General features: G+C 44.5%; 1 protein-coding gene across 1 annotated transcript in view; it reads right to left on the minus strand.

Annotated features, from left to right (window-relative positions):
• CHST8 (carbohydrate sulfotransferase 8) overlaps positions 1-17,971 on the minus strand; it is a 248,769-nt gene that overhangs the window by 181,441 nt on the left and 49,357 nt on the right. The window contains exon 2 of the mRNA XM_081872206.1: positions 333-555. Within this exon, the coding sequence (XP_081728332.1) occupies positions 333-444 (112 nt within the window). The 5' untranslated portion in view covers positions 445-555. The remainder of the gene's footprint in view (positions 1-332; positions 556-17,971) is intronic.

The raw sequence follows: 17,971 nt of genomic DNA on the forward strand, positions 1-17,971 counted from the left end.
CTGGGGACTAGGGAGGGAGAACGCCCAATGCCTGAGCCAAGGTCTACCCACATTTGAAATTTAATAAAGTTGTGGCCAATTTAATCCCATAGCACATTGTCTAGAGTCGTTATTCCACATGACGGGGGGGACCACTCGGGATCTGGGGACTCCGCCTGTCCACGCAAACCTTCCTTCACTTGACAATATGAACATTTCCAACAGACAAATATAGACCTCTTGGTCACCAAGAACATTTCTCACCAATGCGAATGATTTTGTCCAAACAAACAATTCAGGTGTGTGGGGGGGGGGGGACATGAGAAGATAATATGTTAAAACCAAAGTCTAACCTGGTGTTTGCTGATGAACAATTTCTTCTGGATCCTGCAGGTGGATGAAGACAACCAGCCCAGCTGCTCCAAACAGCAGGATGAAGGAGAACATGCAGGTCAGCTTCATCATTGACGTCCTCAAATCAATCCAGTTTGGGACCAGGGAAAGAAGAAAATGTGCTCCGTCTCCAAAGCAGAGATTAGGGTCATTATCTCAGCTGCCTTTCCATTCCAAGGCCACCTGTGGGTTGGGAGGGCAGGAGAAGAGAAGTATACACTCACTAAGACTCTGAATCTCTCCTAGCGCCATACCCAAAACCTGTCCTCCAATTTCCCCAATTATTCCTTTCCCTGTTAGAAAGGTTTCCATTCTCATGCTGCTTTATTTTTTCTTTATAATTCTGGTGGCTGTAGGGTTGAGTTTGCTTATTTATTTAAACAGTTTACAGCCTGTCCTTCATTGATACAAATACCGTTTTGTTTCAAGGTTGTGCTTTTATTTTAGTTAAACATTTTTCAAACGTGATGTTGTAGCCCTTGGGCTGAATAAGATTCCCCAGCCCCAGTTTAGACAAAACTAATAAATATTGCATATGCATCTCTAGGCATAGGAAGTTCATATCTGTTCATTGCTGTCCTAGCAGAGGAACAGGATCAGGACTCTCACCTTGCTGAGAATTGCCATATTGGGATTGGAAGCTGATTGCACCCTTTTAGGAACAGGCAACCATAGTCCGCTCCAGAACTTCATGAACTCTTGGGCCCTCGCCATCCTGGTTCCATTGTGTCCCTGCCTATGGGTGGGTGGATGGCTAAAGTACAACAAAGTGCTTTCACTTAGCACAGCCAGCCTCTAAACATGAGGAGGTCAGAGGGAAGAGCACCTGGGCAAAACCTGCTACTCATAGGCAACACATCTCAGTTATAATATATAAGAGGACAGATAGGGAGGGGGATCGGAAGTGGGTCTGCTCAAAAGTCTTCCAGACCTAGCAGTTAATAGAATCATAGAATTGTAAAATTCTATGACTCCCAAGGGTAATTTAGCCCTACTTCCTGCAATGCAAGAATCACAGCTATTGCCTAACCCCACTCACCTCTAATGCTGGCCATGGAAGCAACCAGTGACATTTTGGAGTTCGGGAGTGGGAATCCCAAGGCTTGTTTTAAACAGCAATAAAAAGGGACAACCCAGCTGCAGGAGGAATTTACAGCTTTTTTGTACTCAATATTATACTCATAAGAAAATAAAGTATCTACATTTATTGCTCTTGTTTGTCCACATTAAACAAGAATGCACTATTCATTTGGGGGCATAGTTCAGGATAGATGTTATCAGAATGTTATTTCATTGTCTGTTGTCTGTGTTTAATGGAAATTAAACTTGCAGTAGTAGCTTCCAGGGTTTGAGGGTTGAGTTTGCATTTATTATAGGGAAATAAGAATGGTACTGTCAGGGGCTCAGGAGCTGAGGCACAGGGAAGATGGGAGATGGAGGGCGAGGGGGAGGAATCCGAAGGGAGCGTAGGAGGGGACAGTGGTCCGAGGGATTCCATGAGCTTCTCCAGCGAATCGGAAGATTCACAGAAGGGAGCGCCAGTGGCCAGGGGCAGGGGGGTCCCAAGGGGAACGCCCCAGGAGCAAGGGGGCAGCAGGGACTCCCAGAGCAGTAGTTGGAAATCAGGACCAGCTTCCCCACCAGAGCAGAGTGGGGGGGAAGAGTCCCAGGCATCGGGGCCAGTGCTTTCCCCACCAGGGAGAGGAGACGAGGCAGAGCCTACCACGCCTTCCTCGGAGAGTCGGACAACGGAAGGGAGGTCAGATCCGGCCAGTGTCACGGAAGAGGGAAGCAGTGATAGAAGTAGTGTAACGGTTAGGAGAAAGGTCACTGGGTTGGCGCGAGAAGCAAGTTCAAATGTACAGGAGTGCGGGACAGCAGAGAGTGAGGATTGGGAACCGGGTCCTAAAGCACGCCGGAGGCAGGGGGAGGAGCTAAGCGACTCAGCGTCGGAAGAGTCCAGAAAGAGCAATGCCCCAGAGGGCAGGAGGACCCAGAGGAGAAGAGAGCAGCACAGGAGGTGGAGCAGGGCTAGGATCTTAAACTGGTGTGGAAGGGGTGGAGACTCAGACGGGACTTCGCCGATCTAGAGTTTAGACGTAGGGCTGCACGCTCTGGCTTTGAAATGGAAATTAAACTTCAATAAAGACTTTTGTACATAACATCAGCCTGGCGTTGGTCCTCTGTGAGCTGGGACCTAGAGGCAGCTCTGACAGGTACATATTGGGACATTTCCATGCTTGAAAAACCTTTTGGGCATAAACAAATACTAGAACCATTCTAGGGCATATCTGAATTGCAAATGTTTCCAAAACTGTTCTTGGAATTATGAGAGTTTGTTTCCAGAGTCCACAAATTATGGTTAAGGTGGGGCACTGAGGCCTGTAGTTATGGCTTTCAAACTGTGTTCTGGGGAGCCCTGAGTTAGTCTGGGCTCTCAGCAACATTCTTCAGTTGAGAAGAGAAGTGAAATGGCAAAATCAGAAGTGCAGGATCCCTTTATGATGGTCACAGCCATGCCTGCTCACAGCCACACTCCTCCCAACATTATACAACTTTTTAAGATTTTGCAATAATCTTTTAATTATATCATAATTAGAGATGCATTGCAATGGTCAGTACAGCTCTCTAGGTGTTGCATTTCAGCTAGATCTACTATTTTCTTTGCACTTAACATGGGCAAAGGATTTGGAGTGGTACACTACCTTTTTTCTGTGTAACTTGTGTTTTCTGTGAAATTCTATTGTACATAACAGAACGTGCACGCCATTCTCTTGAAACCAAAGTGCCTTGTGTTTTCAGTGTTCCTAAGGATTTAGCAGTGGTGTGAAACTGAGCCCAAATAAGCCTGCCCAGGGACCTAGGTGAACAGATGGTGTACTACAAAAAAATGCCTCTGACTATTCCATGCAGTATTTGTGTTAAGCAGTTGTAGTAGGTAATAGGGTCATGTACACCTTTTGCCCCCAAGCTTACATAATCCGTAGATGTCACAACTAAAAGTAATGAAGATTTTTGTGGCACCAAAACCTTCAATCTATGATGTGAAAAAATAATTGTTCATGTTGTACCCTTTCATGGTCTCCCCAAAAAACACATTGATATGCTTAGCAGAGAAGTCGGGAGCCAGCATCCCTGCCCCTAATCACCATAAGAGCATAAGAAGAATGTACTGCTGGATCAGGCCAGTGGCTCATCTAATCCAACATCCTGTTCTCTCAGTGGTCAGCCAGATTCCTGTGGAAAGACCACAAGCAGGACCAGAGCTCAACAGTTCTCTTCACAAGGGCATTCAAAGGCACATTGCCTCCAACAGCAGAGGCAGAGGATGAGCAATGTGGTTAACAGATACTGATAGCCTTATTCTCCGTGAATGTGCCTAATCCTCTTTTAATGCCATCCAAGTTTGTCACTGGCACTGCAACTTCCTGAAGCAACTTTGCCCCACCCAGAGCAAATAATTACACTGATTCGTGGACCACAATCTTAGTCCCGGGACTTTGTTGTGCAACTCTTTCCTAAATTTAAACATGTGCACAACATGTATAGAAGAGGGTTGAGACAGCTAAAGTGTAGCCCTGTAAATATAAAGCATAGTTCAAAGCATTCTCAATCCCATCCTTTGGAAAGGAAAAGCAGATTGTTTGTTCGAGGAGATTCACTGCTGGCTCATCCTCTTCCAAGTGTACCTGCAATACTGCAACAGCATCTTCAAAGTACCGTGACCAACTACAAAGGAAGGCAGGTCTCAAATCGTGGCAACCCCAGGGATGGAGGAAGGGTGTGCAGTGGGGGCCATCAGCCCCAGGTGTCACCACTGAGGGGGGTGACAAAATGCCAGGCGGCACTCACCGTACATCTCTCCTGGGAGTGACACGGTGGCTTGGGCACCTACAGGCTCCACGCTGCCCCAAACGGTCTGCCAGCCGCCTCACTCTCAGTTGTAGGGTGGCTGAGTGGGTGGAGGCAGGCAGACTCCTTCAAGGCCCTGCAGAGCATCCTGCCCCAGTTTGCCCCACTCTGCGGGTGGCTGGCCCTGCCCTTGGGCACAGGACACATGCGCCTGTAAGCATTAAACGCCCGTTTGCAGATAGTAAACTCAGTCCTTTACAGCAGACTGCAGCAGAAGCAACTGTGGTTGGAATAGTAACATCAAAGGTTTTATTTATAAAGCAAATAACCAAACAACAAGACGACTCTCACATCCATCTTCTTCAGCAGAGGAGCAGAGAGAGAGAGAGAGAGAGAGGGGAGACATTTAAATAGTTCCCATACTCATACATCAATTAAGTAATTAAAGGCAACCCCAACAGTATGCAATGTGAGAATGAGACATTACAATACTAGCAGCGCCGCCCCAGGTGCCCGATTGGCTTGCTCCACCGCTGGACACCTCCCCACAAACCCCTGCCTCTTGCACTATCCTGAAGAAAATACAGATGAGGAGGAAACATAGGCTGCTCCAAGCAGATATAACCCTATATCCTATCGGATATATTCCTATATTCCTTTGCACTATGTTATCCTACTTCAGGAGAGGAAGTGGGATGTGCACAAAGGGAGGGCAACAGCTTTCCTAAGCTTCAAGAAAGCAACACGATAGGCACCAGTAGGAAAAGTACAGTTCCTTGCATTATTTTAGCAACTTTCATACCCAAATGCATCAAGGCTGCTTTCACCCAATACTAGTCCTCTTAATCTTTAAAGTCATGGTGAGTAATTTGCCTGTCACTGAAACAGCACAAACACTCTCTCCCTAATGACTGAGAGCTCCATCTGTTTTGTCAAGGTGATTTTCAATTCGCATGCATTATTCTGAGATGAGCTATCCCCCGCTAATCTTCATTTGAGCTGTTAACGTGAAACCTCCAATTAAAAAGAGCTCTGGAAAACACACTCTGCCTTTCACACATCAGCCACCCACGAGTTAATAAGGAACAGAGACAGTGACTGGCAGTCTGAAGCATGAGTACTTGTACACATTTAGCACTCACTTCCTCCTGCTTGAGTAACATTCAGTGGAATAACTGTGCATATGTTACAGGCAGACCGTCAGATATATAGCCAGTGTAGCATAGTGGTTAGAGTGCTGAACTAGGTCTTGGGAGACCAGGGTTCAAATCCCCACTCAGCCCTGAAGTTCACTGGGTGACCTTGCAAGTCAATCACTGCTTCTTAACCTAACCTCCCTCACAGGGTTGTTGTGGGGATTAAATGAGGAGAGGAAGAACCACTCATGCCACACTGAGCTCCTTGGAGAAAAAAGTGGGCTAATACAGTGGTACCTAAGGTTGCAAACACCTCAGGTTATAAACACTTTGGGTTACAGACTCCACTAACCCGGAAGTAGTACCTCGGGTTAAGAACTTTACCTCAGGATGAGAACAGAAATTGTGCGCTGGTGGCACAGCGGCAGTGGGAGGCCCCATTAGCGAAAACGCACCTCAGGTTAAGAACGGTTTCAGGTTAAGAACGGACCTCTGGAACAAATTAAGTTTGTAACCAGAGGTACCACTGTAAAGGCAATAAAGAAATAATAAAAGAAATAGATATGGCAATGCCCCTAACAAACCATGGTACTAAGGTCTCTAAAGCATGAAGCAAATGTTAAATGTATACAAGTACCCAGTATATTATATCATATATGAAGCCGCATCAAATTCTCTTCTTGGGGGCTGGGCTATTGGCTGCAATTGGCTTTGTGAAAAGAGCTGTATTTTGGAATCCTCCTTATGGACCAACCCACCTACTTTTGCATATATATTTTTGTCATCAGTAGTTGTACACCACTCCCCACGAAAGAAGATTAAATCTAACAAGGCCTAGAAAGGATTACAATCTTTGGAGGCCATTTTCACACCACACGGCCACTGAAACGGAAAACAAGACCAAGCCCTAGCCATTACACATCCTAATTATGGATTTCAACAGAGTATAACTGTGACTAACTGTCTTCCGATTGGGTCCTCCTTTGTCTTTGCCCTTTCACAAGCCAACCAGCAACATCCCTTGAAAGCAGAGCAGGGGCCACCCGGGAAGAATGGCAGATGAAAGTGATGGACTTTATGGAACTGGCGGAAATGACTGGCAGAATCCGAGACCAAGGTGAAGAGTTGGTGGAAGAAGATTGGAAAAAATTTAAAGTTTATCTACAGAAACATTGCAAAATTAAGGAATGTTAGAAGGTTGTTGGAATGAAGTAATGTGGTTTTAGCAGAAATGATATAAAGGACTAGGTTAAAATTGATTTTTTAATTGGTGAAAGACGAGAATTACAGTATATTAAGATAAATTATTAGGATAAAAACAAAGCTGGAAAGGATTTGCTGAAACATCTAATTGAAGTAAAATACAAAAAAGGGAGGTGTGAGGAGGTCAAGGAAATAAGCAAAGGAAAGAAAGTTATGTAAAGGTTTGATCTGTTTTTTTTTTTTTTGTCAATTGTTTGTATTTTTTCTGTTTTTTATTATTTTCTTTTTTTTGTCCTTTTATTTTTTTATCTTTGTAATCTTTAAAATTTGAATAAATACTTTTTTTAAAAAAAGAAAGAAAGCAGAGCAGGGGCATCAACATGGGGGGGGGGGAGGAACTCCCCCCCCAGCACATCGTGCAGTGCCAGTCCCCTCAGTCACGGGGGTAAGCTGGCATGCCTGAAACGGAGTGTGGGGAAATAGCCCCAGATATAAAACTTCTGAAGTTTGAAGCACTAGCAAAAGTTGCTGAATCTTAACCTTTGAAGTACCCATTCTCCTCATGCATTTTCAAGCAAAGGCTCATCTCTGTAAAGAATTTTTCCATAATTGCAAATTGAAAAATCCCCATCTGAAAACTCTAATGCAATTTCTGTTGTCAGGGACGTGAAAGGTCTCACTCCCCTTGGTACTCCAGAGTTAACCTTTGCTAATGTGTGCATAACCTTCTGCCTTCATAAGCAGCTGAAGGTTTGGCAGACCCTCACAGGCTGGCGCTGCAGAAATATTATTTGTATGAAGCTCTTGAGTTCCACTTTGCAGATCTTAATAAAATAGTTACTGACCTTTTTAGCTCATGTATAATTAAAGCAGGGCCTAACATTTTGCAAATAAATAAAAGATAACAATTTTCTTCTACAGATCAATGGCATCTTCTGTAATATTTTTCATAGAAACATTTGAAAGTTAAATTATGGTGCCTTTAAGTATAATAAGAGGATTTATTGTGCTGGCAACCGCTGGCTGGTCTTTGCACATTTTTCAGTTGTATACTGCACTCTAAAAATGCAAAACAATTATTAATATTGATCGAGACTAAAACAATATTGGATCTCAATACATCCCTACTTCTTTTATGAATTACTTTGCATTGCCAAGGTGATTATGATGAAAGACTTGTTGCATACTCAATTTCTTTTCAGCAAAAAACCTGGTGGGGAGCTGCTGCTTATGGCAGTACTGATAATAATAGGTAAAGGTAAAGGTAAAGGTACCCCTGCCCGTATGGGCCAATTGTGACCAACTCTGGGGTTGCGCGCCCATCTCACTTAAGAGGCCGGGGGCCAGCACTGTCCGAAGACACTTCCGGGTCACGTGGCCAGCGTGACGAAGCTGCTCTGGCGAGCCAGCACCAGCGCAGCACACGGAAACGCCGTTTACCTTCCCGCTATAAAGCGGTACCTATTTATCTACTTGCACTTAAGGGTGCTTTCGAACTGCTAGGTGGGCAGGAGCTGGGACCGAACAACGGGAGCTCACCCCGCCGCAGGGATTCGAACCGCCGACCATACGATCGGCAAGTCCTAGGCGCTGAGGTTTTACCCACAGCGCTACCCGCGTCCCACTGATAATAATAAGCCCATAGAATTATTATTCTTTAAACACACACACATTTTTAAAGCTCTGAGATGAGACATTTATCTCAGGAACTCCAGCTGGTGCAAAATGTAGCAACCAGATTATTAACTGTGGTTCCACTTATATCTTATAACCCTTGTTTTCAAACAGTTGCACTGATTTGAAAGCCCCATGCAACTCAGACCCCAAATACCTGAAAGATCTCCTCCTTCCCTACAGACCTTCTTGGGTGCTGAGATTGGCAGAGGAGGCCCTCGTGATAGTTCTTTTACCCTCAGAGACAGACAATCTCTCTCTCTCTCTCTCTCTCTCTCTCTCTCTCTCTCTCTCTGTGTGTGTGTGTGTGTGTGTAAATCAAACCTCAAAAATCTTAAACCTCAAAAATTTCAAAATCTCCAAGAAAGAGCAGGTAAAAATCTGAGGAGCATTCAGGGCACAAAGGCTTCTGGAAGTAAGACAGCTTTGACCAGGTATCTGAAACTCAGAAGGGACCGGGCATGTACACTGGGGTAAATGCCAAACCAGTGGGGCCGAGGTGAGCTTGTCCAGTGTTGATGTAGCAAGGAGGAATAACTCCTTCCAATCTTTACTGCAGGGCACTTGCATCACCTCATGAGTTGGGAAGGAGATGATTCCCCTCTAAGTGGGGAACTTTCCTGCTTGGACTTTGTTTGGTTTGGTTGCATTGGAACAAATTGGGTTGGTGGGTTTTATCTGCAGATCCTCAATTTCCCCTTAATGTTATATATAGTAAATATAACCCTTTCTTCCCAACTTAAAGCACTGTCTCAAGTCTTCCTTGGGGTGGGTGTGATCACAAAAGGTCATGGCATTTTGGTTTGGGTATAGTTTCAGTAAGTGCATATTAGGTAGGCTCACATTAAAATGTGAATTGAACTGAATTTCCCCCACTATTACTATGCACAATGCGTTACTGCTCTTCCAAGCACACAGCAACTCTGCAAGTTCCCTCCACCCAGCACACACTACATCTGGTTTTCAGTTGTTTCCTAGGCTGCCTGAGGCGCTGGTCCTGTTCCTCATGGGAGTTGTCTGTGCTGCTCAGTCCTAATGGCAAGTTGCATGAGAGTTTCAGCTACTAGTGCATGTCTCCACCAAGAGTGCACACAGATATGGGAAATATTGCACTAGTTTTCCTGATTATTATGCAAACGCTTCTGTCCTATTTTCTAACATCGTTTTCACACTGCAGTACCAGTTGTGTTATGGAACCATGACTTTTTGAATGATAAGTAAATAAATTTAGTAAGTAAATAAATTTGCTGTCACAGAATATGGGAAGCTGGCTTATACAGACTCAGACCTTTGGTTCATCTAGCTCAGTATTGTCTACAGGGACTGGAAGTAGCTCTCCAAGGTTTCATGCAACATTATTGTGCTGTGAGGGGCTTCTGATTCGACTGCTCACTTGGCACCAACCAAAATCTGAACGTAAGCTGAGCTCGCGTGACTTTATCGTGCTTACATCACATACACTGGAAAGTTCCCAGGAGAGGCTAAATTTAAGCCTTTCAGTGCATTGTTCTATAATTAACAAGTGATCTACAGCCATAGGTTATTTTTAAAATCAGTGCAGCAGTCTCAGTTCTTCCCACCACTCAGATCAAACTTCTGCTTCCCATGAATCATAGGACGGTGACTGCTGCTGGCTTCAGTAATAGGGAATTCAAAATTATTTCAGCTGCACTCTGTTGCTGACTGTGCTCAGTCAAAAGGAGTGAGAGACATACACCGCTCAAAAAAAACAAAAAAAAAACAAAAAAAAAACTGACCCTACCATTAGGGAGAGTGAGACAGATGCTGATTTGGGGTGCCATGAACAGTTAGCTATTTGGTTTATTGCTATTGCATTTTCTCAGCTCAGGAGAGGCACTTGTGGGATTTTCTGTCTCAGATGCCAAAGCAACTTGGCTGGCCTTGGAAACCTTGATGCGTTTAGGGGGAGAGGTTGCAAGTGTCATTTTCTGCTCAGAAAAATGCCTGAGGTCAGCCCTGGACAAAAAATTATGTTAGAATTAACTGCCATCCCATCCTTCCTGGCAATTGTTCAAGGACCGAAGTAAAAGTTTCAGGAAGCTGACTTGGAAACTCCATAAAGTCCAAGTTAGCCTGAGGAAAGTCTGGGGCAGAGCATTGTGTGCGTCATTTGGAGGGGAAATGTTTGAACCCTAACTATGACCCCTTAGGCTTAGGTCAGAATATGCTGCCTTGAGACCCCTGGGTATAGGGCGGCATATAAAATTAATAAATAATAATAAAAAAAGAAGAAGAAACCTGCTGGATCAGACCAAGAGATGTGGTTTTACCACACTGCGCACCCAAGATTTTTGTACCATTGTATTACCTACTGCAGCATGGATAAAAAACAAGAATATGACATTTCATAGAATCACAAAGTGGAAGGGACTGCGAGGGTCATCTAGTCCAACGCCCCGTAATGCAGGAATCTTTGAAGAGGTTTTGTAAATAAAAGCCATTTAAACTTACTAAATTATGTAGTCTGTTCACTGCTAGGGAAGGAGAGTGGGGAAAAGCACTGGAAGTGTTTTTAAATGGGGTATTTTAAAAGGGTCTAACAACCTGTATTTCCCATGTTTCACTGTGCCACTGACTCTTGTGCCTTTTAAAATTTCTGCTGGCACTCTCTTACTGGGAAGAGCATTATTTAGCCCCATGTTTCTGGATATAGGTATCCAACACATTCTTTTCAAACTACCAAATGGGTGTTAATTGGAATTAATATCTATAGTATCTAATTCCCGCTGCAGAAGCAGCCTAGAATAGCATTAGCTTTTTTTTAGCTGCTGCATCACAGTGTTGACTCATGTTAAGGTTTTGGTCTACTAAGACACCTGGATACTTTTCACATGTACTATCGGCAAGCCAGGTGTCCCTCATCTTATAATTGTGCACCTGATTATTCCCACCTAAGGATAGACCCTTACATGTGCCCCTACTGAAATTCATTTTGTTAGTTTTGACCCAGTTCTCCCCCCAAAGAAGGGGATCTCAAAAAGGATGTTGCAGAGCTAGGGAAAGGTTCCAAAAAGGGCAACCAAGATATTCAAGGGGAAGGAGAGACAAGGCCATGTTCAACCACCACAGTCAGGGGCAGGGAATCACAGGTGGAGAGTGCGCTGTTGTGCTTCTGTCCAGCTTGCAGGCTTCCCACAAGTATCTGGTCGGTCACTGCAAGAACAGGATGCTGGATTAGATAGGCCATTTGCCTGACTTGGAGTTTTCAGCATTTCTCTGCTCCCTGACCTGACTTGGAGTTTTCAGCATTTCTCTGCTCCCCGGGGCTCTGCAGCTGCAGAAGAATCCAGTCACACCCTCAATGCCTGCTCCTGTAGGAAGCTTGTCTACTCCACTCATCTGTCAGTTTTCTCCGTTTATCAGCCTTTGGTAATGCATTGTGAAGTGGACCAACCTGGATATCCAGCAGCTGGGCATTGTGAGTTGCTGCACATTGTTTAATACCACAAATCAGAGATGCTATTAAAGGAACTCCTGTGGCTGCAGATAGCAGTGTGCCAGCTGAGTACCCTTTTTCAGAGGGTAACAATGACTGGAGTCAGGCATGCACCCTGGGGTGGAAATTACAGCTTTATCCTGAAGATAGCTTCCTGCATACATCAGGGAGTGGCTGGAGAATCGTGCTGAGATTCCACCACATAACTAGGTATAATATTCCTACTGAGCACAGCAGGTAGGTAGGGGTGTGTGTGTGTTTTGCTTTTGAATCTGACCCTCTATTTATCCATCTTTGCAACTGTGCTTGAAAACCTTTCCCTGAGTGTGATCTTCAAAAGGCATTTATACGTAGCTGATATATAGAGAACCCTTGCACACCCACCACGCAGCATAGACAAGGGTTGAAACGATTCCTTCAAGAATAAACTGCAGTGACCCCTCTTGCATAGGAAGCATTGTCACATAGAGTGGGAAGAGAGAAAGAGAGCGAGGTGGAAGGCATCAAACCCCCAGTTTCCAAACAGGAGACTTTCTCAATGGTGAGCTCAGTGCAAACCAGTATGTTATGCATTCAGAAGATCAACACATTAGATTGCATCCACAAAACCACAGTAAACTAATGCACCTAAGAAGGTGGTGGACTCTCCTCCATGGGAGGTTTTAAACAGAGGTTGGATGGCCAACTATCAGGAATTCTTTAGCCATGATTCCAGTATTGCAGGGGATTGAACTGGATGACCGTTGGGACCCTTTCCAACTCTACAATTCTATGACCTTATAGCCCCAGGACCAAAATTATTATTATTATTATTAATAATAATAATAATATAATAATAATAATAATAATAATAATAATAATAATAATAATAATAATAATAATATATTTAATATATTTATACCCCGCCCACTCTGGGCAGCTTCCAACAAAATATTAAAATAAAGTAATACATGAAACATTAAAAGGGCTGCCTTCAGATGTCTTCTAAAAGTCTGCTAGTTGTTGTTCTCTTTGACATCTGGTGGGAGGGTGTTCCACAGGGCGAGTGCAACTACCGAGAAGGCCCTCTGCCTGGTCCCCTGTAACTTGGCTTCTCACAGTGAGGGAACTGCCAGAAGGCCCTTGGCGCTGGACCTCAGTGTCCAGGTAGAACAATGGGGGTGGAGACGCTCCTTCAGATATACTGGACCAAAGATGAGGGTTCACCAGGCTTGTGTGTTGAGCACTCTGCTTTATAGAAGTGAGTCATAGGCAACTTACACCCACCATGAGCTTCCATATACACTGTGTCAGAAAGATTTTGGGCATCACATGGCAGGACAGAGTCTCAAACAAAGATATGCTCTCCCAAGCCCACATTCCCAGCATGTCTGCACTTCTGTCTCAGTGATTTCTACATTAGCTTAGCCATGCACACAGAATGGAAGATGGCAGGATCCCCAAGGATGTGCTCTATGGGGAGCTAGCTTCAGGCACTAGGCATGTGACAATATTAACCCCAACATGTGGGAACGCCTTACAGATGATCACAGTGCCTGATGACAGATAGTAAGGGCATGTATGCACAGCAGCGACCACAGGAAGAATGACTGCTGGGAGGAGTGCAGAGAGAAGAAATGCCACAATGCACCTGTAGCAGCAAAACCAGACACCTTCATCTGCCCCGACTCCAATAAAACTTGTCTCTCCTGTATCAGTCTCTGCACCTGCTGCACACACCTTAATTCTCCAATGGTTTGACTTTACCCCCAAAGGCACACTCTCCCATTGCCTCCTGAGAGACAGGAACCACCCTTGCTCATAATTTTGTATATCAGCGATGGCTAAGCCTCAGCCTACTGTGAGGGGGTGGCAGGTCAGGCCCTTCCCCATCACCATTTTCCCCCTACTTCCTCAAGACCTTGCCAGTAGAAGAGGAGGAGTTTGGATTTGATATCTCGCTTTATCACTACCCTAGGGAGTCTCAAAGCGGCTAACATTCTCCTTTCCCTTCCTCCCTCACAACAAACACTCTGTGAGGTGAGTGGGGCTGAGAAACTTCAAAGAATTGTGACTAGCCTACGGTCACCCAGCAGCTGCATGTGGAGGAGCAGAGACGCGAACTCGGTTCACCAGATTACAAGTCTACCACTCTTAACCACTACACCACACTGGCTCTCAATAGTAGCAGAAAGGAAGAGTAGGCATGGCACTGGGGTGTGTGGAGAGGTTTAAACTTCCCTTCATCATCAGTTGGACCATTGGGTGAGCAGGAAGGGGTAGCATTAAACAGAACATAGAATAAAAAGAAAATCCTGAAAGAAACACAAAATGCAATACCTTGATTGGAACCAAACAAAAATGACAGCATGGTGGAAAAAAAGTGAACAGCCCCTTGTTCCTCCCAATCCAGTCAGGATCCTGATGTGGATTGAAGGGTCCTATGCTGGCCATTTACTCTTAAAGAGTATTTCTAATTGTGTGAATGGGGTGATGTCAGGGTTGGCCCTTAGTTAAGTTAGAAAGGACCCTGCTGTGAACAAACAAAATATCAGATTGTCAGAACTCATGTTTCTTCTGAATACAAGATAAGAAGAAAAACACTGCCGTTTTTATATCAACAATGCTGGAGATTGATTACATATGGTGCTTTTCTGAGCATCACTTATTGGTCAGTTCGTCATCAGTATTCCCTTCGGAGCAGCCTCATAGAGTTCCCCGATACTTATATTAAATGGAAAACTTAGCCGTCTCTTGGATGACAACGCCCAAAGGCCTTCGTGAGATTTGGTGTCTCGATTTCCCACCCCCACTCCTTTCCCTTCTCTTTGTCCTTTTGATATCCTTGGTGCTTCTTTCATGAGTCCTTGGGGATTTGAAACTAATTTCCCTACCGTCATTAGTGAGAAACTTTATCCTTCATTAAAACCAAGCAGAGTGGTAGAAAAAGAGTGTGGCATTTTCACACCCTTTTTAACTTGATGAAGTGATATGCAAATAATCCTGCATGCAGAAGCAGCAATAGTTCGGCATTTGGGTTTGTTTTTTTCTAAAAAACCACCTTCCTCATTAAAAAGCAAGCAATTATGCTAAGAACAGAAAGAGGCAAAGAGTTCTCCTTCCCTGCCCGGTGCTAAAATTCCCCACATCCTGCAGATGTTTAATTGTCACCCAGGAGGAAAGAGCAGATTTAATTAATGGTGGAGGACAAAGAAAAGAAGGTGAGCTGAACACTCACTTTACAGCCAGGCGCTCAAGGAGCCGTGTGACTCTGCATCCCATTGCTAAGCCCACTATATGCAGAGTCACAGCCACATGCAAATCCCAGGAAACTGAGCAAACAGCAACTCAACTTCACAGACTTCTAGCTACGCAGTTAGAGCAGCAGTTGGAGGAGAACTAGAGGAGGACAAACAGGTCATGTTCCACCATGCCCTTTCTTCCAAGGAAGACCTGCAGTTGAAAGATTGCCACACATGGAGCCACTGGTGGGTGCAGATGTGCACTGCAATATTCATCTGCCCACCCAATCCCCCTTGAACTGGATGGCTGCATCTTCTGATGTACCATGTGGACAGGCACATGCAATGCACAATTAAGGATGGACCAATCTGTCCATTTGGTTTCTCTCTTCTTCATTTCCCCAGCCTTTAGTCCACCCCATTTTTGCATCTGTTTAGAGGGTGTTGCTTAAAAAAAGAAAGAAAACAAAACTCTCAACACAAAACAATCCAATCCATTTTTATGCACATTTTTAAAGGGGGGGGGAATATTTGCCATTTTGTTTGATATTTTTGAAATAATTTCCCCCACAATGCCATTATTAGATTCACCAAGATACACACTTTTTGTGTGCACATTTTTTTTGGTTGGAGACCTGAATTACAAAAGTCAGAGAAAGCATAGTTGAATTTCGGTTTACCTTTTTTATGGGGGGGGGGCCAGAGGCATGAATTTGTTAGGTTCACATTAAAATACAAACATAACAAGTCCCACCCTCCAATTCCTACTGCATTGCCTGCAATAAAGCTGCAATAAAGCATGCACAGTTCTATTGGGCTTAGAATAGCTTTCCTTTTTCATTTTAAAAAGGCTGTGAATATTACAACACAGAGCCAGGCCAATGGATCAGGCCAATTGCCCATCTAGCTTAGCATCCTGTTCTCAGTCACCAACCAGATGTCTATGTGAAATACACAAGCAGTATTTATACACAAGAACATTCTTGTGACTTCCAGCAACTGGTATTCAGAAGCATTATTGTCTCCAACTGTGGAAGCAGCGAAAAGCCATTGTGGCTAGCAGCCATCCACACCCCTCTCCTCCGTGAATTTGCAAATCTTCTCTTAAAGCCATCTAAGTTGGTGGCCATCTAAGTTGGTGCTGAGTTCCACAGTGTAACAATGTTCCACGTGAAGCAGCATTTCCTTTTATCTGTCCTGAATCTTCCAACATCCAGTTTCATTGGATGTTCATGAGTTATAAGAAAAAAAAACCCTTTCCCCTATCCACTTGCTCCATGCCATGCAGAACAAATGCAGCACGTTATCTGGATCATGGCTATTGGAGGCCAATTTTTTTCCTGATTTACTCTATGCCACATCCCTTAGCCACTACTGTTTTGATTGTTTTCTGGGGCTGTGAGCCAGCTTTACCGGAGACAGGCAGATGGAGCCTTACCTGACACAAGGGTCAAGTAAGTCACCTGGCCACTGGTGAGCTAGTCACTGCAATGCCATGCTGAAGGGCAGGGCCAGGAGCTTTCTTCTCTGGCAAATCCACAATGGAACAGAGGGGAGGACTTGGGTCACACAGCCAGAATCCCTTGGGTGACCTACACCATGGACTGTGCAGGCCTCTGAAAGACTTCCACAGGCATAAAGGGAAACAGTGATGTACAGATCCAGCCCTGTAATTGTCAGAAAGTATGAAGAAGGAGAAGAGGAGGAGGAGGAGGAGGAGGAGGAGGAGGAGGAGTTTGGATTTGATATCCCGCTTTATCACTACCCTAGGGAGTCTCAAAGCGGCTAACATTCTCCTTTCCCTTCCTCCCCCACAACAAACACCCTGTGAGGTGAGTGAGGCTGAGAGACTTCAGAGAAGTGTGACTAGCCCAAGGTCACCCAGCAGCTGCATGTGGAGGAGCGGAGACGCGAACCCAGTTCCCCAGATTACAAGACTACCTATCTTAACCACTACACCACACTGGATTGGCCAGGCCTGGAATTAAGTGCTGGAGCCTATCTGTCTGTTTGTTTGTTTGTTTGTTTGTTTGTTTACCTCACCTGGTCAAAGCAGAGTTGCATACTCTGCCTGCTTCAACTTCTGACCTCAAAGCTCCTGAGCTGGAGAACTTGTGCTTTGCTTCCTCACAGCTGGATACTGTTCGGATCTTAGACTGCAAACTTGCCCTTCGGAATTTGCTAGCTGTTGATGCCCTGCTGTCTCCAGCAAATAGGAGACCCTCCTGAGAAGTGTCACCTAGTCCTATAACACCAGGAAAAATGTGGGGTGTCTTGAGCAGAAGGCTACTGTGAGGAGTGAAGATTGCATCCTTGGCCCTCTGCTCCTTGGGTCACATTCACACCATACATTTCAAGGACTCTTGTACCACTTTAACAGTCATGGAGAATCCTGGGAACTGTGGCTTCTTAAGGGTGCTGACCTCGCAGAGTCAGTCTTCCCAGCACCCTAAACAAACCAATGCTCTCAGAAGTTTCCATGACTGTTCAAGGGGCATCACCGCTTTAAATGCTTGGTGCAGATGTGATCTTAGTCATTTCTCAAACTGGCTCTGCAAGAGAGCAAAGTGTGAGAAAAATATCATGTAGGCTTTCTGGTCCCTGCCTAGCAGAAGCTGTCAAGCCCCTCCTGTTGCCTGACAGTTGCAGAGGATGGGGAGGAAGCCCTGAAGGAAAATTCAGCCACAGCTTGCCAACGAAACGATCTGGAAACTGTCATCACTTTAAATGCGCAATGAGGACGGCAGCACCTATCCTGGAGCATACAGTATAGACAAAACTAGCAAATAGAATTATCGGCTTTTGAAGAGTGTGAATTTTTGTCCACATTCCAAAATAAACCAACCATGAGCCCCCAGATACCAGTTTTTATATTTCATTAATGAGTCTCCCAGAAGTGCAAGAATAGTGGAGGAAAGATTTCATGCAAGGGGAAAAAATGGAGCTTTTAGTTTTGAACATTTGTATTTTACTGATTAATCAATTAGCTTATTTTTAAAAATGCAAACACACATATATATTAATACCTCAATACTGGTGCCTTTCTGAGACATAAA

The sequence above is a fragment of the Podarcis erhardii genome, assembly GCF_964252035.2.
Source record: "Podarcis erhardii genome assembly, chromosome: 7".
Lineage (NCBI taxonomy): Eukaryota > Metazoa > Chordata > Lepidosauria > Squamata > Lacertidae > Podarcis > Podarcis erhardii.